Source organism: Capra hircus, chromosome 25 (genome assembly GCF_001704415.2).
Source record: "Capra hircus breed San Clemente chromosome 25, ASM170441v1, whole genome shotgun sequence".
NCBI lineage: Eukaryota > Metazoa > Chordata > Mammalia > Artiodactyla > Bovidae > Capra > Capra hircus.
In genome coordinates, this window is record NC_030832.1 from 16,951,149 (window position 1) to 16,978,192 (window position 27,044).

Sequence of the window (27,044 nt, forward strand, 5' to 3'; positions counted from 1 at the left end):
ATAAATAGTAAACAAGGAATTTTATCATGAGATCAGGCTCTACGTCACCAGCTGTCATTTCTGGGACCCTTCCCTTCCACAGATTTTACTTTTCTCATCTGTAAAATGAGGCTAAGCCTAGATGTTCCTGAGGTTTCTTCTAGTTCTGTCCGAACTGTTGTTAAGAGTAGCTTGAAAGGGTACAACTCTGCCCCCTAGTGGTCTGAAGCTCTTATTTCTAGATACCATCAACAATTCCTCAGACTGGTGTCAAGACTTCCCTACCATTTTCATTTTCTTCCCTATCATTTGGCTTCCCTTGTAGCTCAGGCAGTAAAGAATCTGCCTGCAATGCAGGAGACCTGGGTTCGATCTCTGGGTTTGGAAGATTCCCTAGAGAAGGAAATGGAAACCCACTCCAGGACTCTTGCCTGGAGAATCCATGGACAGAGGAGCCTGGTGGACTACAGTCCATGGGGTCTCAAGAGTCTGACACGACTCAGCAACCGAACAACAATGTCTCATCAGCAGCCCTGGTCACTGGACTGACAACAGCAGCTCCCCTAAATTTTCCAGATCAGGATATGACGCTTGGTACACGGTTTTCCCTTAGTGCTCCTTTTAATGATTTTATTAGTATGGTCACAAGTTTGATGTCTACAGTACATTGATAATGTAGCTAGATACAAACATCTTAAATAAGTCAATTACGTAAGTGTGTCAAGTTTTAAAATGTCTACTCCGAGTGATCATGCGTTTCCCATGCATTTGCATTGCACCCCCACATTGCACAATACAATCTGTGCTTATCTTCACTGGGTCTTGAAGTGTGTCTCCTCTAAGTCAGGGCAGGAGTGTTGTGCCTTTTTGCAGACCCAGACTTTGAAGAGCATCAATTTTGAACTCAGGCATTCCATGGAGCATGGTGGCTACACTGGGTTTTGCTTTGGTTCAGGTGAAAACCCAGTTACGACTATTGCTTATGTGAGCCGCCCGATCCCTCAAGGGCTTGGGCTCACTGATGTCCCTGCGTGAGGCCCACAGACAGTTTCTGTAATTATGTTTCCTCCCTGGGGTGGGGAGGGAAGTCTAGAATTCAGGTGTGCAGTCTTCCAACATGCTGTCAGTGATATAGCTGGAACCAAGATGAGACTCATAGTAACTTTTTTCATCAAAAGTATTAACAGTCCAAGCAACAACCTGAATGCCTTTAGCTGACCACTTCTTCACATAGTCCCTGGAGAAAGAGGAAAAATCAACCATTAGAATAATGCCAACTGTCCCAGAAATCTCTAATGGTCTCTAAGTATGATATTCACGGAGGACTAACAGCATCCAAGAGGAGCCTCTTAACCGGCCTCTGCCTTGCAGCCAGACTATTCCAAGCCCAGCATGAGCGCCTGCCCAACACGGCCGCAGCTTTAAACACTTCAGCCACCTCCTAAAAACCATCCCTTGCTGCCACATGCCCCTACTGGAGGCTGTAAGCAGTGGCCTAGCCTCACCTATTTCTTTGGCCTCATCTTATGCCACATTCCCTCTTTCTTTTCTGTGCGTGAACTGATTTTTCGTCCAATTCCTTGCAAGAAACAGGCTCTTTCCTGCCACAACACTTTGGCACGTGTTTTCCCCCGACTTGGATCTCGACCCCTACCCTCCTCAATTCCCTTCAGATCTTAGCTTAGTTGTTTAGCTGTTACTTCCGTGAGGATGTTTTCCCTGACTCCTTTACTAGGAGAAATTGAACAGTATATACGCACTCGTCTCTCCTATATAGCATTTATCTTAGCTGTAATTTAATATTTATTGGATCGCTTTCTGATTAGCATCTCTCTCTTCCTCTTGACTATAAACTCCATGAGGGCAGACTAGGGCTTCCTTTTTTTCACCACAGCCATCATCAGCTTCTTACTACAGGATCTTGTAATACCACAGGCATACACCAAATGTCTACTGAACTGAATGCATGCATGCCTGAAATAATACAAAACTTAAAAACTATAACCATCTGAAATACACAGCCATAAAATTGCCAAAACAGATTCAGAGAATGCTAACAGTTTAGGGAATGGAAAGTTCCTCAGAAGCAATGGAGTGGAGCCTGTAGGAAAGCTAGGAGAGATGAGGCAGGTGCCCACAAGACGTCTTCCCTGGATCCTGCGTTTGTTTTTAAAGGGAGCCAATCACAAGGAAATATAATTTCTTTGTTTCTGTTGTCATAGTTTGACACTATTTCTTTAAAATGCACTAAAAAACAAGAATAGTTGATCAGTATCTTTTGGAAACAGTGAAATAGGCCTGAACTCTTCCCACCTAAGCAGCTAATGGCATTCCAAATTAATAAAGGCATGACTGGCTCTGTGGGTGGGAACCAATGCAGGTGTCCACTGCTAATCCTCCTTTTCAAGAAGAACATTCAGGAAATGTGTCAGGAGAAGATAAAATCTTCCAACTTACGGAGATATAAAATCCTTTTGTGCAAGGAAAGCTGAAACTCCACACAGGTACCACAAGATATTATGCATACTCCAATCGAGCAAAATGTCCAATGCCACAAACATGGACTGTTTCCAGAAAGATTCAAAGCGTGGTTTCCCATCTCCTGTGTGGCTAAGGCTCCAAGGTCTATGAATTAAAGCTGTTACTACATTCTGATCTGTTTGTCTCATCTGAAAAGAAATTTGGGGAAAGAAAGCCATAATCACAACTTAACTCTAATACCTCTCATTTGCTCTATTTAGCCAATGTACTTCTTTCTGTATGAGGTGGTCATGGGTAGTACCCCCATGGGTAGCTGCCCCCAAGTCTACTAAATACTCTATCATACATCCTTTGAGAAAATAATGTGTTAGATGTAAAGATGTAAATATACAATATAGACACTTCCTCCACAATCCTAAAAGAATTGCAATCCTATCTTTACAATGAGAACATTACAATTTCAGGATCAAATTTTAACAATGTCACAAAGAGTAATAACTTTTAATTGGATACGGATTTAAACTATGGCTAGAGATAATCAGAACGCAATTAGGATGAAACCAGGACCATTTCAAGATGGGCTGGTTAGTTTTTGATCCTTTTTAGAGAAAATGGCTAAAAAAAGGTGTGGGGGTGGGGAAATGGGCTGAGAGATATGAGAAGAGACAAGTGGGGGCAGGGACGAAGACAAAGCAATGGAGAGACGGGGATGCGGATAGAATTCTTTCAGTCTGTGCTCTATGCTGCTCTGGAAAATGTATCACACATTTTAAAGGTCTGTGGTTAAGGAAGTTTGGGAAACGCTGATTCAAATGTCTGAAAGCCCCATTACACTATTCATCTCAATGACACTTTATATCTCAGCAGGCTCCACCCTTATTGTAAAATTTTAAATATATGCTATGTTGGCCATTGTTGAGGAACCAACTCATTGTTTTGGGAACTGGTGAACAAAGGGCAAAATTAAGCATTTATTTGCTACTGAGTAGCTAAATCATAGATGAGAGCTCTTTTCTACAGAAGAATTCTACCTAGCTAATGTGCTTAGTTGCTCAGCCGTGTCTGACTCTTTGCGACCCTATGGACTGTGTAGCCCGCCAGGCTCCTCTGTCCATGGGGATTCTCCAGGCAAGAATACTGAAGTGGGTCGCCATGCCCTCCTGCAGGGGATCTTCCCAATCCAGGGACTGAACCCAGGTCTGCCACACTGCAGGCGCCACCAGGGAAGCCCATGAATACTGGAGTGGGTAGTCTATCCATTCTCCAGGGGATCTTCCCGACACAGGAATCGAACCGGGGTCTCCTGCATTGCAGGCAGATTCTTTACCAGCTGAGCTAACAGGGAAGCCCCTCATCTACCTAATACATGAAGAATATATGACAGACTTAAAATATTGATATTTTACAACTGCTAGTAAATTGCCAGAACTGGCCACTGGCATCAATAGCAGCTGCTGACAACACAAGTCAGTAAGACTTATGTACCTCCTGATGGGAAAAGACCCTCACTTAAGAAATTACCTTGCCAAGAATAATTGAACCTAATTTGGACTGCCAGGAGATCCAACCAGTCCATTCTGAAGGAGATCAACCCTGGGATTTCTTTGGAAGGAATGATGCTAAAGCTGAAGCTCCAGTACTTTGGCTACCTCATGTGAAGAGCTGACTCATTGGAAAAGACTCTGACGCTGGGAGGGATTTGGGGGCAGGTGGAGAAGGGGACGACCGAGGATGAGACGGCTGGAAGGTATCAATGACTCGATGGACGTGAGTCTGAGTGAACTCCGGGAGATGGTGATGGACAGGGAGGCCTGGCTGTGATTCATGGGGTCGCAAAGAGTCGGACATGACTGAGCGACTGAAGTGAACTGAACTGAATCTGATTTATAGCCATCACTACCAATTTATAGGAAATATACAGAGGAGACAATGTGTTCAATTGTATCATGGCATAATTAGCAAAATCCAGACTTTGGTAAATAAACTCTACAAAACAGTCTGGTTTCTTCAATAAATATATCACAAGGTGGGGGTGGGGGGACAAAATTTACAGGTTTTAAGATTTAAATTCTAACATGAAATTCTTATTTGGGTCCTGATTCAAAATAAAAAAAAAAACTATGATATTTGTGAGACAAATGAAAATTTATACATTGGATTTTTGATGATCGTAAGGACTTCCTGTTAATGGTTTTAGATGGGATAATGATATCATGAGTATGTTTTTTAAAGATATTTACTGCAATTTTTATGGATGAAATGCCTGAAATCTGCTTCCAAATAACATTGGGGATAAATGGGATTATGGATGAAACAAAGATTACTGTTAAAGAGGGCTCACTCTACCATCTACATATTTCCAATTAAGGCATATTTTAAATTGTCTGTTATAAGTAAGACATTTTTTAAAAAGGTCCATTCTGCTGTTACTTAGTAAGATGCAGAAATATAATTCTTTCTGTCTGAGAATGCTTACCAAAGTAATCTGAATGAGTTATAAACATAAAGTGAAAGTGAAGTTGCTCAGTCGTGTCCAACTCTTTGCGACCCTGTGGACTGTAGCCCACCAGGCTCCTCCGTCCATGGGATTCTCCAGGCAAGAATACTGGAGTGGGGTGCCATTTCCTTCTCCACGGGGTCTTCCCAACACAGGGATCGAACCCAGGTCTCCCGCATTGCAGGCAGACGCTTTAACCTCTGAGCCACCAGGGAAGCCCTTATAAACATAAGAGGAGGAGCTAAAAAGGAATCAAGGCACTTTAAAATGGGGTCCAAGTACCCTGCCCTTCTCAAATTTTGTTAATTTAAAAGAGGGGTCTCTTTAATTGATTCAGTTCAGTTTAACAGGCATCTACTTATGCTTATTTAGTCCATTGCTATTATCACCACCAACCAACATAATATTACATACAACAAAACCCCAGAATTTTACCTTATAGATAACTTCTGGCAAGAAAGAGCAGACGATACTATTATTGTATAGTTTAGGAAATTCCATATACACCTTTTTTAGAGCATCAGTAGCCTGTAAAACAGAGAGATTCATGTATTTAAAATCTATTAAAATGTAGTCCCAGCCAGTTAACTACTGTATTATTAAGTACAACTCTATTAACTACATCAGAAGTTTACTAATATATGGGGATGTTCAAAGGAGTATTGGTAGATTGCATTATCCACTAGGATGCATTATAAATTCATACCAGCAGATAAGTAAGCAGCTGGATACTGCTGCTTTACTATTTTGTTGAGAGGCTCACCTCCTTCTGTCATACTTTGGAAAAATATGGCAGACTACAGGCCAGTGGAGGCTGCAAGTAAAATTTTAAAAGTCTTTTCCTTATATCCCAGTTTAGCCACTAGGAAAGGTCCCTTTTTTCCTACAACTCTATCACTCTCTGCCTTTCCTAGCTGAAGCAGGAGTCAACCAGTCTGGGAACTAGAAAGGATAGATTTTCTCAGTCCAGAGAGAGGAAATGTCTGAGAGGAAATGTCACCCATCACCAGCATGGAGGGAGAAGCAATGGGACAGGGAGAAACTGGGGAGAGCTGAAAGTCGCCCAACTCTTCCCAGGATGAGCAGAAGTTTCTTTTTGTAGCAGTCCAGGTACTAAATGACAAGAAATGACACAATTAAAATACTGGCATTGTGTAACCTTTATTGAATTAAGAGACCTGGCCATCGAACAACAGTAGCAGCTAACAACAGAGGTGTCCAGATGTTAAGTGGACTGTAATGTTGTTACATCATAATTTTTGAAATACCCCTAATTTTTGGAAAATCACATTTAACCTATAACCAAATATAAGCAATGAAATGCAATATAAAAAATCAGAAAGAAATTATTCATGTCATGCTTCCCTTCACTAATATCACAAAGTATGCGCTAGAGAGTTGAAGTCATTTTCAACCAACACACACTGTGTGTGATGTTTCATCTAGATTCTTTATCTAACTCTCATAATGACCTTACATGGTCATTTCTTATGTTGTTCCCTCTTTGTCCACAAGGAAACTGAACCCGATCAAGGTTAACACTACGCTGTAGGAAGTGACAGTTCAGTCATGATCTCCAACGCCTGTGATCTCGGCCCTGTACTGCAGCTCCAATTTGCTGCTGACACCTGTTTCTTCATAGTCCCGTCCTGGTGAATCAGATCACGATGTTCTGTCCAAAGCTGCCCAAACCATCTATGAACCCCCAGCCAGAAAGCTCAAACGGCAATACCTGGATTAAAAAACAAAATTTCTTCTCCTCCCTCACCCCTCCTTAGTCTAAGAAAATAAGCAAGAAGGTCAGTACACTGTGGGTCAAACGTAGGGCCTATCAGGGTTTCCAAATGTGGGCCATGTCATCAAAAAAACCTAAGGTGCCCATTAAAAATACATGCTCCTTGAGCCCACTATCTGAGCCATTTTTAGGATTTAATCTCTGAGTGGGGTGGCCTAGGAATTTGTATCTTCAGTATTTATTCCTGGTGATTCTGATGCAGACTGACTGAAAAACCTAGATATAGAGAACTATCAGTTTACCAAAATAATAAATTAGCCAGAGCACCCTTCTCCTCTTTCTTCAAAAATGGGACTTTATTGTACTTAAGTTAGAGGTTCATATTTCAGGTTTTAACAATTATTTTCAATTTTAAATAAAAATTGTTTTTAACATTTTTTTATTTTTAATAAAAGTTGGTATCATTAGAACTCTCCAGGATTTCACAGGCAAGGATAATGGAGTAGGTTGCCATTTCCTTCTCCAGGGGATCTTCCTGACCCAGTGAGCAAACCTGTGTCTCCTGCTTTGGCAGGCGGATTCTTTACCACTGAGCCACCTGGGGAGCCCCTAGCTGGTCATAACTGATCATAATTATCACTGGGGGGAAATACCCCAGTTGTATAAATGCAAAAAAATGTATTTGTACTTGAAAAGTTAAGAGAACAAACATAATATGAACCATATTTTCCCATTGATTTCCACTGCAATAATGTGTTTTTATGTATAAAAGTATATGTTCTAAAAGTTATGCAAATCTTATTTGAAATGTAATACAATATTTAAAAGAATTATAGTAAATAACTGCTCAAGTCATAGAATAAAAACCTATATGCAAGTGGGACTTCCCTGGTGGTCCAGAGGTTAAGACCGCCTGTCAATGCAGCGGACATAGTCTACCATCTTCCCTGGTCCAGGAAGATTGCACAGGCTACTGAGCACCTAAGCCTGTGCACCTAGAACCTGTGCTCTGCGACAAGAGAAGCCACTGCAATGAGGAGTCCGAGCACCGCGATGAAGAGTAGCCCCTGCTCGCTGCAACTAGAGAAAGCCTGTACACAGTAACGAAGACCGAGTACAGCCAACTAAAAAAAAAACAACCAAAAACTATACATAAGGGACAGAAATCATACAAAAGGGGCACATCTTTGTAGAAGATAAATATCCTCTTAGCTATCAGAAGCGTTAAATACAGAAGCTTTCTTTAAATTCAGTCCACAGCGCTCTAAGACTCTTATCAGCCAGATCCAACCAGTCTCCTGTTCAACTTCTGAAGTTCTTTTTATGAGGTTACTAGAGTGGTCTATTCAAGAAGTGCCTCTTTACTGTTTATTTAATATCTTCCGTGAATGTTTTATTCAAGTAAGAGAAACCTGACTCTTCTATTTCATGCTAGTTGTTGAGTAGGAGGAATTAAATAGTTCCATCAAAGTTTAAAAGGTTAAAAGATTCCATACTTTACTGCTTCCTTGAAGATGTGGATTTTTGCTCTGTAAACTTGCATTATGCAAATATAATTTGTAAAAATAATTTAAGAAGAAAATATAAATAAGAAAATATACAATTAATTCTGAAACAGACTAGCAAATAAAGAGGTATTTTCAAAAGAGAATCCTATGGCATAAACTGTACCTTATATGCATGGCCCTTGACATCAAAGAAGATTGTGAGGTTATGGCTTAGGCACTCTGCAACGGCTTCTCTTAGGGTAGGGATCTTTTCATTAGGGAAATCATTCCTACAAGAGAGGGAAAAGGAAAAGTACAATATAGGAAAAAAGAAAAGATAAACATTAAATGAAACAGACATCTGACAAATGTCTCCCAACCAAAGGAAGAGTGTTTTCACCAACTTCCTTTCTCTAATCATCCCAAAGTCCAAGGACAATTTACTATATCTTCTTAAACCAAATTAAAGATATGCTAGGCCAAAGATCAGCAACAATAAAAATCATTTACTTTTCAGGCATTCACTGGATTTGTAATTAGTAACTTTAAAGGGCAGATTATATGCCATCTTTGGAGAACTCAGAGACTTAATTTTAAGATTGTGACTTCCCCAATAGAGTCTGATGCAGGAGAAAATTCCTAGCAATACATATACATCTGTTAACTGTATTGTTATACATTTAAGTGCAACTTTAAAAAATAATTTTCTAATACATAAATTTTTTAAAAAGAAAAGGAAAGTTAAGTGCCTGACACATAAGAAATCAGCTTTTCTCACATAATGAAATTTCAGTCTACATGATTTAACGTATGCTAATTCAACCACATTATTCCAGCGTTAAGATCTTAGTTTTAGAAAAGATAACTTATCTAAGCATTTTTGCTTTAAGTGTTGACTTTGAACTTTACATCTTAATAGCTGCTGCTGCTGCTGCTGCTGCTAAGTTGCTCCAGTCGTGTCTGACTGTGCGACCCCAGAGACGCCAGCCCACCAGGCTCCCCCATCCCTGGGATTCTCCAGGCAAGAACATTGGAGTGGGTTGCCATTTCCTTCTCCAATGCATAAAAGTGAAAAGTGAAAGTGAAGTCGCTCAGTCGTGTCCCACTCTTAGTGACCCCATGGACTGCAGCCCACCAGGCTCCTCTGTCCATGGGATTCTCCAGGCAAGAGTACCGGAGTGGGGTGCCATTGCCTTCTCCACATCTTAATAGCTACATCACTGTAGTATGGAAACCAGCCTTTCCCTCCCCTTTGGCAGAGCAATGAAGTAACTGTACTAGCAGACAGCAATTTCAGCAGCCCTGACTCAGAACTTTCAAATGTTATCAGTCTCCTTTCTAAAGTATGACTTTCTTTGGCTCACTTTTTCTTTCAGTTCCAAGGAAAATAAAGTCCAAGCCATCTTGTGGGGAGGACTGTAACTTAATCACTGGGTCAAATAAATTGACCAGAGAACTGATATAACATGAATTACAGTAAGAACACATTTTTCAGTATTACAAAGACAAGAGGAGAGGGGTTTAAACAGTCACATTACAAAGTATATCATCCAGTATACCAATTGCAAGGTTTTTATATAGCTGGTAATGGTGGGATGGGCATGGGTTCTGTGGTCATATACGTTTGAGAAACATGAAATTAAAGCTAAGAATTGATTGACAGGGATACAATGACAGATGTATCCCTAAGGGAAACACCTGAAGTATACAGTGTTTGATCTTATTTGATCATAGAACCCTTTTCTTCTGGAACATCTTACAGGACTAGCTCTGATATACATACACACACACACATATAGACATTTGTGACAGTACAAAGTAATTGCCATGTTTAGAGTATTGTCTTGAGAACAATTCTGAATCAAATTTGGCCTCAGTGGGAAAAGATGAAAAACATCTTATTTCTGTTGCTCCTGGCATGTGCTTGTTACTTGGGAAACTTGTATATAGTGGAAAACAAACATAACAAAACAACTTTCCTGGAGCAGAATTAGAAGGTGCCAGTGTCTTGATGTGATCTCCAACACAAGCTGAAAGATATGCTTAGGCGACAATACACCACTTACCTTAATCTGTGATTTGCTGCAGGATTAAGCTTCCTAATTTGTTCAAATGTCAAATCACACAGTCGACCGGTGCCATCAGTCGTCCTATCTACTGTGCTATCATGCATTAAGACAGGAATCCCGTCAGAAGTGAACTCAAGGTCCAGTTCCACGCCTGCTGCTCCATTCTTAGCTGCCTTAACAAAAACACCGATGATTTTACTGTCAAGTGGCCACAGATGTCATTTTGCAATCCAAGCACTCAAGATGACCATCAGGGCTGGCTGAGCAGACTGTTTCTTTTACTGATTCTATTCCCTTCCTATACCAAATAGCAACCCAACCTGTTTTTTTCATGGACATTAACCTTACTTCAATACAAGTAAGGTTAGGTGGCGCTAGTGGTAAAGAACCTGCCTGCCAAGGCAGGAGACTTAAAGACCAGTTGTCTGGGTCAGGAAGATCCCCTGTAGGAGGGTATGGCAACCCACTCCAGTATTCTTGCCTGAAGGCTCTCAAGGACAGAGGAGCCTGGCGGGCTACAGTCCATAGGGTCACACAGAGTCGGACACGACTCAATGACTTAGTACGGCACAGCACAAGGTTAAAAATGTCAGAGTAAGTGATTCCATAAAAACTTTGACTTCCCCACTTTTCTCCTACTCAGACTGGCAAATGGGGAGACTTTTGGAATTTGTTTTCTCTGGTTGCTTTAACTATACGGGCCATTAATGGCTTACAATTACAAATATTTAGTCAAATTTCACTGTTTACCCCCACTCTCTGGTATAGACTCTCTGATGATTCCTCTGTGTTTGTTGATTAGTTGGCAATACTTTGGCATATACTGGATAAGTCAGGTTTTTGTTGGTTTAACTCCATCCTCTAGAGCAGAAACACCAAGCCTGCTTCTAGGAGACACTACATTTGTTAATGTGAGCAGCACTGGCTGTTGGCCAACAAGTGGGTGAGCCCAATACGGCATAGAAGGATTATCTAAAAATAGAACAGGAACATAAAGTTTGAGGGGCCACACTCCTCCGAGACACACTGTCCAACATTTGCTTCCTTTGCTTCTTTGAGACCATGAAGATATGAAATGTTTAGTATGATAATAAAGAACTTAAAGTTAAAATAAATTTTTGTAATTATGCAAAAACATGAAATAATCTTTATAAATAATAAGAAAGACTTAATGGATATTAACATTTTGCCATATTTGCTTCAACCTCTTGCTGCCCTGAAACAATAATATGTATTATTTTCAGTCACTATTCTAACTGCTTTAAATGTATTAACTCATTTGATCATCACAAGCCTTTAGGAGGTACTATTAATATGTTATTTAACTTATACACAGAGTACATCATGTGCAGTGCTGGGGTGGATGAAGCACAAACAGGAATCAAGATTGCTGGGAGAAATATCAATAACCTCAGATATGCAGATGACACCACCCTTATGGTGTTAACTGAAGAGGAACTAAAGAACCTCTTGATGAAAGTGAAAGAGGAGAGTGAAAAAGCTGGCTTAAAACTCAACATTCAAGAAACTAAGATCACGGCATCCGGTCCCATCACTTCGTGGCAAACAGATGGGGAAACAATGGAAACAGTGACAAACTTTATTTCCTTGGGCTTCAAAATCACTGCAGATGGTGACTGCAGCCATGAAATTAAAAGATGCTTGCTCCTTGGAAGAAAAGATAGGACAAACCTAGAAAGCATATTAAAAAGCAGAGACATTACTATGCTGACAAAGGTCTGTATAGTCAAAGCTATCGTTTTTCCAGTAGTCATGTATGGATATGAGAGTTGGACCACAAAGAAAGCTAAGTGCTGAAGAAGTGATGCTTTTGAACTGTGGTGTTGGAGAAGACTCTTGAGAATCCCTTGGACTGCAAGGAGATCCAACCAGTCAATCCTAAAGGAAATGAACCTTGAATATTCACTGGAAGGATTGATGCTGAAGCTGAAACTCCAATACTTTAGCCACCTGATGCAAAGAACTGACTCACTGGAAAAGACTCTGATGCTGGAAAAGATTGAAGGCAGGAGAAGGGGACAACAGAGGATTAGATGGTTGAAGAGTATCACCGACTTGGTGGACATGAGTTTGAGCAAGCTCTGGGAATTGCTGATGGACAAGGAAGCCTGGCGTGCTGCAATCCGTGGGGTTGCAAAGAGTTGGACACGACTGAGTGACTGAACTGATTAATAGGCTCATTTTCAGATGAGGAAAACTGACAGAGATTCAGAAACTTGTTCTCAGTTACACAAACAAGGATGTGGTAAAGGCTGCACTTTCTTTTAAAAAAAAAATTATTTATTTATTTGACTCCACCAGGTCTTAGGTGTGGCACGTGGAATCTTCATCTTCACTGTGGCAATGTTAACTCTTAGCTGCGAGGCATGTGGGATCTAGTTTCCTGACCAAGGATCGAACCTGAGCCCCTTGAATTGGGAGCATGGAGTCTTAACCACTGGACTACCAGCAAAGTCCTGAGGCTACACTATAACCACATGACCTTACTATCACACTAGATACAGCTAGATACAGCTAAATCCCTACCCTCTTCTTCTCCAAAGGTAACTGCCAAGTGGACGTGCATTGTTTCCATATCAATCCCTTATAGGTCTTTATATATTTACTACGCACTTCAGTGTCAATAAAAATATACGACACCACAGTAGTGCATAGTAGATGTTCAGTAAATATTAGCTACTGTTATTATGCTCTTTTTAACGACTATAGTTGTAATACAGTCAAATTTATTATGTCCTTTATAGGTGGAGATTTGTCTATTTTACTTAAATCCTTTCTTAACCTCATTTACAAAGATAAATAACTGTATTTTTTTTAGGCTTCAAAGGTTGATTTTCACATATGTTACTAAGATTTCCCACTCTAAAAATCCCAATCCCAACACTAACTGGCTACGTCATCTAATTACTTATATTACTCTGGCCTGTTTTCATCGTTTTTATGATGATGCTTTTCTAAGGATCTTAAGCGTTGTTGTGAGAATTTAGAAATAATGCATGTATATAACCAAGCTTGGTACCTGGCTCAGAGACAGCACTCAATATAAGCTATTATGACTAGAACTATATGCCTCAGCGGAAACGTCATTATTTAAGATGTAATGCTTACATGTACACTAATTACAGGTACATCTTTTTATAAAAGTGTACCTTTTCTAACTTAAAGATATTAATTATGCACTGGTAAATCAACACTGGTTATATATTTTATAACATAAAACAAGATCTCATTTCCAGTATTCACAGTGCATCTCTCTCTCTGTAACACAAATGTTAACCTTATTCTTTGAGGCTAGCAATTAGGTTCAATTATACTTTTATTCATTATAGGCATTTTTATTTGGCTACCACACAAAAAATAACAATGGTGAGAGGACAGTACAGTGTAGTATAGTAATTGACAAATAAACATATAATACAAATTCTTGTATTTTAGCAGTAACAATCAGTAATAGAATAGTATAGCACAGTATAGTAACAGAAATCAGATCAATGATTGCCTCAGGAGAGAGGCAGGAGTAGAGGCTGACTCCAAAGAGAAGACATATGAACATTCTAGGGTGACGGAAATGAACTGAAGTGGTGGCTACCCAGGTATATGTTTATAAAAACTCATCAAAGTGTATACCGAAATATACCTTTAACTGTATGTAAATTATACTTTGACAAAACTGACTTTAAAGTATCTGCTTTAATAAAGTCATTGTATCTATTTATTGACCATGCTGTGCGGCTTGTGGGATCTTCGTTCCCCAACCTCCTGTGTTGGAAGCCTGAAGTCTTAACCACTGGACTGCCAGGGAAGTTCCAAAGTCATCATATTCATACGGCTTTTGAGATACTATTCACATATCATAAAATTAATCCATTTAAAGTATACAATTCAATTTTTTTAAAGCGTGGTTGCAATTGTGCAACCGTCACCACAATGAATTTCTGAACTTCCTCATCACCCCCGCTAAAAAAAACCCATACCCATTAGCAGTCAGTCCCTACTTCCCTCTCCAACCCTCCCAGTCCCTGGCAACTACTACTAATCTACTTCTCCCTCTGTGGCTTTGCCTACTCTAGACATTTTCTAAAAGCAGAATTGCATAATATGCAACCTTTTGTGACTAGGTTCTTATACTTAGCATACTGTTTTCAAGGTTCATTCATGTTATACGTGTATGAGGACTTCATTCCTTTTCTGTGAAACAATATTCCATTGTGTGGATACAGCACATTTTATTCACCCTTTCATCAGCGGATGGACATTTCCGTTGTTTGCATTTTTTTGCTATTATGAATAATGCTGTGAACACTTTTGTTTTTTGTGAACATTCTTGAATGATGCACATTTTCACACGGTGCATGTTTTCAATGCTTTTGACTATATACCTAGGAGTGGAACTGCTGGTTCATATGGTAATTCTATACTTAACCTTCTGAGGAACTGCCAGACTAGTTTCCCATCATCAGTGTATGATGGTCCCAATTTCTCCATAATCTTGTCCATACTTCTTGTCTTTTTGCTTATACCTGTCCTAGTGGGTATGACAGGGAAAGGTACACCCAACTAAATGCAGAGTCCCAGAGAATAGCAAGGAGAGACAAGAAGGCATTCTTCCATGAAATATGCAAAGAAATACACGAAAACAACAGAAGGGCAAAGACCAGAGATTTCTGCAAGAAAACTGGAAAAACCAAAGGAATATTTCATCCAAAGATGGGCAGAATAAAGGACAGAAACAGTAAAGACCTAATAGAAGCAGATCAAGAAGAAATGGAAAGAATACACAGAAGAACTGTACACAAAAGATCACAATGACCCAGATAACCACGATGGTGTGGTCACTCACCCAGAGCCAGATATCCTGGAGCATGAAGTCAAATGGGCCTGAGGAAGCACTGCTGCCAATAAAGCTAGTGGAGGTGATGGGATTCCAGCAGAGCTATTTAAAATCCTAAAAGATGGGAGCGGCAGCTGCTAGGTGCTGAAGCGACTTTCAGATGTCATAGCATCCCCAGTACCGGAGCTCCAAGTTCCGCCACATCTTTGGCAAACCAGCCAGCGAGAACTGCTATGACTCTGTGCCCATCACCCATAGCGTCCCAGACAGTCATTTCTGTGCTGTGAACCCCAACTTCACTGCAGTTGTGACTGAGAGTACTGGTGGGGGTGCCTTCCTTGTCATCCCCTTGCACCAGACGGGAAAGTTGGACCCCCACTACCTGAAGGTCTGCGGGCACAGAGGGAATGTCTTAGATGTCAGATGGAACCCTTTCAATGATTTTGAGATTGCCTCCTGTTCTGAAGATGCCACGATTAAAATCTGGGGCATCCCCAAGCAGCTGCTAACCAAGAACCTCACAGCTTTCAGGAAGGAGCTGGTGGGCTATGCCTGCAGAGGGCCTGGTGGAGTGGCACCCCACGGCTGCCAACATCCTCTTCAGCTCCAGCTACGACTACAAGGTGATGGTCTGGAACCTGAATTTGAAGAAGTCTGTAATCATGAGCCCCATGAAGACAATTAACTGTCACCAAGATGTGATCCTCTCCATGTCTTTCAACACTGATGGCAGCCTGCTGGCCACTGCCTGTAAAGACCGCAAGATTCGGGTTCAGGATCCCTGAGCAGGGGCCATCCTCCAGGAGGCCAACCATTAAGGGCACCCGGCCAACAAAGTGCTGTTTCTGGGGAACCTGAAGAAGCTGCTGTCCACACACAGCACATCCTGAGGGAACAACCAGCAGATGGCCCGATGGGACCAGGACGACCTCTCTCTGTGCCTGGCACAGAGGGGGACCTCAGCGGCTCCCTGGGCATGCTGTTTCCTGTCTATGATGCGGACACCAACATGCTGTACATGGTGGGGAAGGGAGACAGGAACATCCGCTACTATGAGATCAGTGCCAACAAACCTCACCTGAACTACCCGATGAAATACTGCTCTATAACCCACAGAAGGGGGTCAGGGTTGTGCCAAAGACAGGTCTCGACGTGTCCTCCTGTGAGATCTTCCGTTTCTACAAGCTGATCACAACCAAAAGCCTCATCGAGCCCGGATCCATGACTGTACGCAGGCGGTCAGAATCCTACCAAGAGGACATCTACCTGCCTAAGGCCAGTGCCCAGCCCTCTCTGATAGCCCAGGAGTGGCTCAGTGGGATGAACAGAGCCCATCCTGATGTCATTTAGGCCTGGTGCTGAGCCCGCAGCCTCTGCCCTCAGAGAGACCCCTCTCTGTCCCCAGAGCCCCCACCTCACCTCTTCAACCAGACAGAAAGGCTGGTTGCAGAGGATGGCCAGAGGCCCTTCTCCCTGCTAGAGGAGAAGGCGCCAAGGTGGGCGGCAGAACATGGACTGGAGAAGAAAATCTGGCTCACAGATCAGAAACAGAGAACGAGCTGCTGCAGATATTCTACCGGCTTTAAGACGAAACCCAAAGGCTCTGGAAGCTGGTGACACAGGACAAGGTCCAGGCCAAACAGCTGGAACTGGAGATCAGAAACTTGTGGATGAGCTCACAGAGGCTCTGAGCAGAGTCCTCTGCCCTCCTCACCCTCAGGGACACCAACTGGCTCCACAGGGAGGTCCAGAACCAAACCACAGGTCCTCTGAGAACACCTACTGTTTCTATATTTTTTACTAGAAATGAAACTCTTGGTCACTGAAAGATTCCAGTGGGATCTGCTGCTGATTTTCCATTTGTCTTCTTCCAAAAAATGGTGTCTGAACTCACTCTTTTTAGATGATACCTTGCCTTCGGCTTACTTGTTTTGCACGGTCCACGATAACTTCTGAAGGGGAAAACAATACTGTTAGCGCTGGAAGGACCTAGGAGGTGAAGCCGCCTCTGGTTTTCAAGCTGTGTTTCATTTCAAGGCGGGGTGGGGAAGGTTAAAGTGCTGCACTCAATATGTCAGCAAATTTGGAAAACCCAGTAGTGGCCACAGGACTGGAAAAGGGCAGTTTTCAATCCAATTCCAAGGAAAGGCAAAGCCAAAGAATGTTCAAATTACCCTACAATTGCACTCAGTTCACATGCTAGCAAGATTATGCTCAAAATCCTTCAAGCTAGGCTTCAGCAGTATGTGAACAGAGAACTTCCAGATATACACTCCGGATTTAGAAAATGCAGAGGAACCAGAGGTCAAGTTGCCGACATCCACTGGCTCATAGAAAAAGCAAGGGAATTCCAAAAAAACATCTACTTCTGCTTCACTGACTTCACTCAAGCCTTTGACTGTGTGGATCACAACAAACTGGAAAATTCTTGAAGAGACAGAATACCAGACCACCTTACCTGCCTCCTGAGAAACCTGTATGCAGGTCAGGAAGCAACAGTTAGAAGTGGACATGAAACAGACTGGTTCCAAATAGGAAAAGGAGTACATCAAGGCTGTATATTGTCACCCTGCTTATTTAACTTCTATGCAGAGTACATCATGAGAAACGCTGGGCTGGAGGAAGCACAAGCTGGAATCAAGATTGCTGGGAGAAATATCAGTAACCCTGGATATGCAGATGACACCACCCTAATGGCAGAAAGTGAAGAGGATAAAGAGCCTCTTGATGAAAGTGGAAGGGGAGAGTGAAAAATCTGGCTTAAAACCCAGTATTAAAAAAACTAAAATCATGGCATCTGGTCCCATCACTTCATGACAAATAGAAGGGGAAAAGGTGGAAGCAGTCACAAACTTCCTCTTCTTGAGCTCTAAAATCACTGCGGATGGTAACTGTAGACAGGAAGTTAGAGGACGATTGCTTCTTGGCAAGAAAGCTATGACAGTCCAGACAGTGTTAATAAAAAGCAAAGACATCACTTTGCCAACAAAGGTCCGTATAATCAAGGCTATGGTCTTTCTAGTAGTCACGTACAGATGCGAGAGCTGGGTCATAAAGAAGGCAGAGCACCAAAGAATTGATGCTTTCAAACTGTGGTGCTGGAGAAGACACTTGAGAGTCCCTTGGACAGCAAGGAGATCAAACCAGTTGATCTTAAAGGAAATCAGTCCTGACTACTCACTGGAAGGAGATACTGAAGCTGAAACTCCAGTATTTTGGTCATCTGACACGAACAGCTGACTCACTGAAAAAGACCCCGATGCTGGCAAAGATTGAAGGCAGAAGGAAAAGAGGGCAACAGAGGATGAGATGGTTGGATGGCATCACCGATTCAATGGCCATCAACTTGGGCAAACTCCAGATGGTGAGGGACAGAGAAGCCTGGTATGCTGCAGTCCATGGGGCCACAAAGAGTTGGACATGACTTGGCACCTGAACGACAACAAGGGTGTATGAGTAGTATTTCACTGTGGTTTTGATTTGCATGTTTCCAGCGGCTGACAGTGTTGGTCATCTTTTCTGATGGGCTACTTGTACACCACAATTCTTCCAACAAATGTCAATATTTATCGAGTGCCTACTATGTATCAGGCACTGTTCTAAGTAGTGAGGAGATTGGTGAGCAATGAAAAAAAGGAACATGGATCCTACATTTTAGTGGGGAGAAAGAGATTATCAACATGTTACACGTAATGATAAAAATTTGAAAAAGAAAATGGAGGGTAATGTGAAAGTTAAGGCAGGCAGGAGTCACTAGACAAGGCAATCAGGGAAGGCCTGTTTAAGAATATGGTATCTGAGAACAAGACAGAAAGCCCAGAGATAAACCCACGACAAAGGAGGCAAGAATATACAATGGGGCAAAGATAGTCTCTTCATTAAGTGGTACTGGGAAAACTAGACGGCTACATGCAAGAGAATGAAACTAGATAAATCAAAATGGATTAAAGACCTAAGCCATGATCAGAAACTATAAAACTCACAGGCAAAACATTCTATGACATAAATAACAGCAGGATCTTCTATGACCTACCTTCTACAGTAATGGAAATAAAAACAAAAATAAACAGGTGGAACCTAGTGAAACTTAAAAGCTTTTACACAGCAAAGGAAACTATAAACAAGGTGAAAAGACAATCCTCAGAATGAGAAAAAACAATAGCAAATGAAACAACTGACAAAGGATTAATTTCCAAAATAGACAAGCAGCTCATGCAACTGAATACCAGAAAAACAAACAACCCAATCAAAAATGGGCAAAGGACCTAAACAGACATTTCTCCAGAGAAGACGTACTGCTGGCAATTAAACACATGAAAAGATGCTGAACATCACTCATTATTAGAGAAATGCAAATCAAAACTACAATGAGACATCACCTCCCATGGGTCAGAATGGCCATAATCAAAAAAATCTACAGACAATAAATGCTGGAGGGGGTGTGGAGATAAGGGAACTCTCTTGCACTACTGGTGGGAAATGTAAACTGATTGCAGCCAACATGGAAGACAGTATGGAGATTCCTTAAAAAACTAGGAATAAAACTACTATATGACCCAATAATCGCACTACTGGGCCTATACCCTGAGAAAACCATAACTGAAAAAAATACATGTACCCCAAAGTTCACTACAGTACTATTTACTAGGAGTAGTAGGACACAGAAGCAACCTAGATGTCCACTGACAGATGAATGGATAAAGAAGCTGCGGTAGACAGATACAACGGACTACTACTAAGCCATAAAAGCAATCATTTGAGTCAGTGCTAATGAGGTGGATGAACCTAGAGCCTATCATACAAAATGAAGCTGTTACAGAAACTGTGGTGGCGGAAACAGACAAGTGGCACTTGGAGATGCAGAACAGGGTTTATTCAGCACCAGCGCGGGCTCAGTGGAGTCACCTCCAGACTCCCCCCATCCCCCACCCTCCTGTTCCCCCCTGCTCCCCCCAACCCTTGGCTCCGCCCCAGGCAGAAGCAATGGGCAAGCAAGATTACAGAAGCAGAGGTGGTGAGCGGTGAGCAAAAGCTGTTTAAGCAAGATAACAGGCAGAAGGCAGAAAGTTGTTATTCTCAATGGGGGTTGGTATTCCAGTTGAGGGTTCCCACCTCAAACCAAGTCAGAAAGAGAAAAGCAAGTATCATATATTAATACATGTATGTGGAAACTAAAAAATGGTACAGATGAATCAATTTGCAGGGCAGCAATGGAGATGCAGACATAGAGAAGAGACTTATGGAGACTCTGGGTAGTTGGGGGAAGGAAGAGGGTGGGATGGATGGAGACAGTAGCATGGAAATACATACACTGCTAAATCGCTTCAGTCGTGTCCGACCCTGTGAGACCCCAGAGATGGCAGCCCACCAGGCTCCCCCGTCCTTGGGATTCTCCAGGCAAGAACACTGGAGTGGGTTGCCATTTCCTTCTCCAATGCATGAAAGTGAAAAGTGAAAGTGAAGTCGCTCAGTCACGTCCAACTCCTAGCGACCCCATGGACTGCAGCCCACCAGGCTCCTCCGTCCATGGGATTTGCTAGGCACGAGTACTGGAGTGGGTTGCCACTGCCTTCTCCGTGCACTACCATATGTAAAATCGACAGCCAACTGGAATTTGCTTTATGACTCAGGGAACTCCAACCAGGGCTCTGTGACAACCTAGATGGGTGGGATGGGATGGGAGGTGCGAGGGATGTTCAAGAGGCAGGGGACATGTGTATACCTATGGTTGATTCATGTTGATGTATGGCAGAAACTCACACAATATTGTAAAGCAATTATCCTTCAATTAAAAATAGATAAATTAAGAAAAAAAAAAGAATATGACATCTGAGCTGAGACTTTAGTGATAAAAGGGAGTCAACAATACAAAGATCCAGGAGAAAAGTTTTCTAAGTAAAAGAAATAGTGAGTATGATACAAACGCCACAAGGTAGAAAGGAGCCACAAAGGACCGACTGCCTGCAAGGATCTGTTCCTCTTCTTCTTCCTGCTGGCACAGAGCTGCTCTGGCCCGTGTTCAGTTGTCTCCTGTGTTGTAAGTGGACTATTACCAATCCCTCCTCGGGTGGGAGATGGAAAGACTGACAGAGAGCGACTGACTTCTGGAAAGACTTATGGAAGAGGGAGTGGAGTCTTTTCTCGAGGTCAGATGGTGATCCATAAGAATATGAGGCCTGGGGTTGCAATGGTCACCTGGCAACTATCAATACAATGAGGGCTATCAATATAGTACAAATATGCCACAGGTGGCAGAGCAGACAGAGCTAGAAACCAAGTCCTCCACAATCACAAACTGCACAGCTGAATAAACCATCCGAGAAGTTACCTCTCCCAGACACACCTCTTATGGAATAAAGTCCGCTTATTGTTTGAAACATTTGAAGTTAAGACTTTCTATTGCATGAAGCTGAAAGCATCATTAATAAACGCCCAAGGTAGTTTAACCAAAAGGTTCAAAATAGAAAGTTGTTTTGGTTTTATCTAAGTCCAAGAGAAAAACAACTGAAGGGTTTTCAAAATTGGCAGGATTTAATCTGAATTATACTTTTAAAGTAGTATAACTTTTAAAGCTGCACTCTGGTCCCTCTGTGGAGACTGAACTGCAGGTTTAATTTCATGCTTCAGTCACTAGTTGTAATTGTGCATCTTTCCGGAATGCATTCATTTCATCTCTCAAGTTTCTCCTTCTCTAGCTATTCTTTTTTTTTTTTTGGTGGTGGGGGGAAGATGAATGGATTCAATTTTGTTTTTGTTTCTTTTTTTGCGGTTTTTTTCTTTTTCTTTCTTTTTTTTAAAAAATTTTTAACGTTTTATTTTTACTTTATTTTACTTTATAATACTGTATTGGTTTTGCCATACATTGACATGAATCCAAAAAATATGGAACGCTTCACGAATTTGCGTGTCATCCTTGCGCAGGGGCCATGCTAATCTTCTCTGTATCGTTCCAATTTTAGTATATGTGCTGCCAAAGCGAGCACCCTTCTCTAGCTATTCTATAACCTACCAGAAATTCTGCCACTGTCAAAATGTCTTCCCTGAATTTTTTACATAATGGAATGTTTAATATAAATTATGAGCTGCAAATAAGCACAGGGAGGAAGAACAGGACAAAAAACAAACTCTGAAGGGAATAAACTACATACTTCTTTTGAAGTCAAGAGGGATGTCTTCTGCAGTCTGTATTAGCTGTCTTCAGCAGCTAAATTCGATCATGGCTAAACAGTTCACTGACAATGACCTCAAGCTAAATGACATCTCATTTCCTCTTGAAACCAGGAATCAGCTTGGAACAATGTTATTTAATCATAATTAAATAAAGACATGTTCAACCTAAACACATAAGGTATGGATGGAATTTAGCTATAATTCCCTTGCAACACAACAAGATATGACACTCTATCCACGTATGTGTATTTTGCATACACATATTTCCACATTTAATATGGTTTATATTTAGTTGAGGTGTTCCTGGCTAAACCACAACATCCACTGGTAAATACTTATGGATATCTTCTGCGCTCAACTAACACTGAGTTATACTTTAAGGCATGGACATGAACTTGGGCAAACTCCAGGAGATGGTAAGGGAAAGGGAAGCCTGGTGTGCTGTGTAGTCCATGGGGTTGTGAAGAGTCAGCTATGACTTGGCCACTGAACAACAACATACTCTAAGGCAATTTACATAAGTTGAAATGAAAGCCAATAACAATTAATGTTTTTTTCTATAGTAATTATTCCTTCTCATGACAATTTTATCTCCTGTGTAGTTATGTTACTTCATCCAACCTTTCAGTTTGTTTAGAATGAGAAATATTCTTCACTATCTTTATACTTATTTTTAAAATTTATTTCAATTGGATAATTACTTCACAATATTGTGATGGTTTTTGCCATACATCAGCATGAACTGGCCACAGGTATACATGTGTCCCCTCCCTGCTGAATGCCCCTCCCACCTCACTCCCCACCTCATCCTTACAGGTTGTTAAGAGTTCTGGCTTTGGGTTCCCTGCATCATACATCAACCTCCCACTGGCTTTCTATTTCACATATGGCAATGTACATGTTTCAATGCTATTTTCTCAAATTATCCACCTTCTCCTTCTCCCACTGTGCCCAAAAGTCTGTTTTTTAAAAATTATTTTTGCTTTTTTTAAAAATTTTGTTCATGTTTTTAGACTTATTTTTAAGCAGAATGCTAGAAGAGCTGCTCTGTCTCCCTTCTGTCACAAAGAACTAAAGGGAAAGAAGCATAAAAGACATAACTTGGTTTATAAACAGATGCCCTTCACCAAATTAAAACTGCCTTCTGACTCTCTCCTGCTTCAGACTTAAAACTTTTTACCTTTACTCTGTCTTTAGATTCTTGGCCCAAAGAGCTAACATTTGTGGAAGTCTTATCTTGGGCCGAGCACTTTATGTAGACTACTTTACTGAATCACAACTGATTCAGTAAAGTTCAGTTCAGTTAAGTCCAGTCGCTCAGTCGTGTCCGACTCTTTGCGACCCCATGATCGCAGCACACCAGGCCTCCCTGTCCATCACCATCTCCCGGAGTTCACTCAAACTCATGTCCATCGAGTCGGTGATGTCATCCAGCCATCACATCCTCTGTCGTCCCCTTCTCCTCCTGCCCCCAATCCCTCCCAGCATCAGAGTCTTTTCCAATGAGTCAACTTTTCGCACAAGGTGGCCAAAGTACCGGAGTTTCAGCTTTAGCATCATTCCTTCCAAAGAAATCCAGGGCCGATCTCCTTTAGAATGGACTGGTTGGATCTCCTTGCAGTCCAAGGCGGATATTAACATTATTCCCACTTTACAAATGAGGAAACTAAGGTCAGAGCTAGGATCAGAGTGAGGCAAGGTATCCTATGCTTGCTACATCCTACCCGTGACTCTGACTGGGACACAGAGCACTTAAGCAACTCGCTCACCACACAAAACTGTCTGTCCCCTAGCTGGACAAAGAAAGGTCACTCCAAATTCAACATCCTGGAACATGAATATTCTAATCTACAACAAAGAGCACTGGGGCTTGGAATCAGAAGGTGATACTGCGCAGGGCCCTGTGGAGCTTGTGGGCACCAAGACTTATCTGTCCCCCCACTTCTTGTATTACAGGAAACAGCTTTCAGTCCGCCTCCATGACCTTCCCTGAATTCCAAAGGGCAGATTCAAGCAGTTGTTAATCAGGGAAGGGAGTGGATGTGAGACCAGGGAGAAACAGTCAAGAGAAGTCTTGGGGCAAGGTCCTGTTTCCCTATCAACAGATAAGCACCGCAATATCTTTGAGTTATTTACAGGTACTGAAACCCCCTCCAGGTGGGAGAATTTATGATTAACGATGGTATGCTGCCCAAAGCTTGTAGACCCCAGACCAGTTGGACCTGAAGGTTCAAGATGTTGACTCCGACTTACCTCACCACCAACCCATCAGAAGAATGTCCACGAGCTGATCATGCCCTCTTTGAACAATTACTATAAAACCTCTCACTATCTTCCCAAAGTGGGGACACATGGTTTTGAGGGTAGTAGCCCACTGCGGCTCCTTTCTCTTTCTACTTCACCCAAAACTGTCTGAGATTTCACTTGGCACCAGTATATAGAGAAGCTGAGCTAACAGAATCAAAGGCTGAATTTGAGAAAGAGCTGTGTGTGTGTGAGCCAGTTTTCCTACTGACTCAATATTAAAATGTTTCAGAGAAATGAGAGGATCAGATATATTTTCACAGATGCAATAGTGCCTAGACAACTGCAAAGCTCTCTTACTAAGCAAGGTATCATTATGATGAAGTCTGGAGACTGCCAAGAGAGCCTGGTGAAAAGGGGAGGCAGAAATCATCAGGCGTCCTGCTGCCAGGGTTGTCTGACCATGGGGATCCTGATAAGGAGAGGACCTGGACACTCTGGAGAACAAATAAAGACAGCCCCCGGGAAAGTGATCCACTTAGAATATGTAAGCTAACCACTGACGAAGACTCTCCTTAACCAGGCCAGATTTCCTGTTTCATTCACACACCAGCCTTTGTTTAGCCCCTTGAAGTCAGGCCATATACTATTCTGTTACCTAAGGATCCCAACATCATTCGCACCTCAGTACCTTTGCACTCGCTGTTTCCATTTCCTGGAGCACTTTCCCCCCAGATTCATGGGTGGCTCTTCATAATTACAGTTTCAGTTCAAAGGTCACTTTCCAACAGGATTTCTGTCTACAGTAGCATGACTTCTCCCTCTAGTCATTCCTTATTGCGTTAGCCTATTTCTTCATTGCACTCATTGCTCTCTTAAAAGTACCTCATTTATGTACTTTCTTGTTTAAGGCCTGTCTCCCCTACTCCAACGCCAAGCTCTGTGAAAGCGGGGACCCTTTCTGTCTTGTTCATGACTATCCTCAGTACCTGGCATATAGCAAATACACAGGTATTTGCAGTGTTCCATAAATACTTGGAAGTCAGGAGATTTTCCGGCATTGAGACGGATTGATGGCCACTTGAATGTATTCTTTGTGGACGAATGAGGAATGGTAAGGCCATCATGAAAAGGCTGGGGAACCTTCGGAAAGGCAGGCAAAAGCCCAAGCTCCCAGGAGGGGCGTAGGGGCGGAAGGCATGGGGGACTCACCTGCCGAATGGCTGCCAGCGTGTTCTCCGGGGCGTCGTGGCTGCCTCCGCGGTGGGCGATAGCGGAAACGCGGTCCCGGGGCTTGAGCACCTGCATAGCCCTGCGGGAGGGCACCGGCTCAAAGCTGAAGAGGCGCAACAGGAGGTAGAGGCTGCCAGTGAAGAGGCAGGCATTGAAGGGACTGCGCGTCAGCAGCAGCAGCACCAGCAGCAGGAAGGAGAAGGGGCCCATGAGGCCCCCCTGTTCCTCCCACAGCCACATGCCGGCGCCCGCACCGGCACGGATGGGAGGCCCGGACCTGCCGGGCTCCCAGTACGGGAGACCGAGAAGCTAGGACGAGAGCCCAAAACGCCGGCTGCAGCCAGCACCCTTTGAGTGGACCAGCGCCGCACAATGGCGGCGGCCGCTACTTCCGGAGAAGGAGACCGAGGCCTAGCCAATCAGGGCCGAGGATCTCCAGAGCTCGGGGCGGAGCCGCTGCCAAGGCAACGGAGGCGGGCTCAGGCTCCCGGCTGGCGTTCCAAAGTGCCTTGGGGTTAATCTGCAGTCCGGACTTTCATTATCAAGGCTTTCAAACACTAGAAAGAAGGGGAGGGATATAAGATCAGTCTTAAGGTCGTAAGACTAGAAAAGATCTTAATGACTCCATTTTGCCATCAAGGGACCTGCCCAGGGTTCCTTTGAAGGGGCATGACGCTTAGACTATTTATTAAAGTCATGCAAACACCGGGACTTCCCTTGTAACTCAGCTGGTAAAGAATCCGCCTGCGATGCGGGAGACGTGGGTTCCATCACTGAGTTGGGAAGAGCCCCTGGAGAAGGGAAAGGCCACCCACTCTGGCCTTGGAGAATTCCATGGAATTCCATGGACTGCATAGTCCATGGGTCGCAAAGAGCCAGACACGACTGAGTGACTTTCACTTCACTTCATGCAAACACCAGTCCAGATGCTCAGGGCAACAGCAAGTGAACAGGACCAACAGGGTCCTTGCTCTCATGGTGCTTACATTCTTAATGGGGGAAATTAATAGTGTTAGAGTGTACAGCTAACGTTTATAGAGCACATAACCATGTTACAGTTTCCGTTCCTGCAAGTGCTTTATGTATTGTTTATTCTCACAACAGCTTCAGTTGCGTATTTTCTCTGAAGACTGAATTTAGTCGACTTTAGAAGGATGTTTCAGATTCAAAGGGAATAAAAGAACATAACAGAGCAAACTACTGTTAAGTTGCACTCATTTCATATGCTCATAAGGTTATGCTCAAACTCCTTCAAGCTAGGCTTCAGCAGTATGTGAACTGAGAACTTCCAGGTATA

The 27,044-nt window shown here is 42.4% G+C and overlaps 1 protein-coding gene and 1 pseudogene across 2 annotated transcripts; one reads left to right on the forward strand and one right to left on the reverse strand.

The window, feature by feature from the left end:
• On the reverse strand, window positions 577–26,148 carry GDE1 (glycerophosphodiester phosphodiesterase 1). 2 transcript variants are annotated; one of them, XM_005697536.3, is made up of 6 exons: window positions 25,727–26,148; window positions 10,246–10,421; window positions 8,364–8,469; window positions 5,393–5,485; window positions 2,437–2,648; window positions 577–1,216 (listed from the first exon to the last, which is right to left on the reverse strand). In XM_005697536.3, exons 1-6 carry the CDS (start codon window positions 25,985–25,987, stop codon window positions 1,069–1,071), a joined length of 996 nt encoding a protein of 331 aa, XP_005697593.1. In that variant the 5' UTR covers window positions 25,988–26,148; the 3' UTR covers window positions 577–1,068. The 2 variants fall into 2 exon arrangements, with proteins under 2 accessions (XP_005697593.1, XP_017896421.1); XM_018040932.1 differs by having other exon boundaries at window positions 10,246–10,417; window positions 25,727–26,143.
• Window positions 15,261–16,791, forward strand: LOC102176931 (annotated as a pseudogene).

Coding starts and splice junctions, on each gene's coding strand:
- GDE1 (XM_005697536.3), bottom strand. CDS start 25,987: ATGTGGCTGTGGGAGGAACAGGGGGGCCTCATGGGCCCCTTCTCCTTC. Junction 10,422..25,726: donor CGCTGGCAGCCATTCGGCAG/GTGAGTCCCCCA, acceptor GTTTTTGTTAAG/GCAGCTAAGAATGGAGCAGC. Junction 1,217..2,436: donor CAAAAGGATTTTATATCTCC/GTAAGTTGGAAG, acceptor CTCTTTCTCCAG/GGACTATGTGAAGAAGTGGT.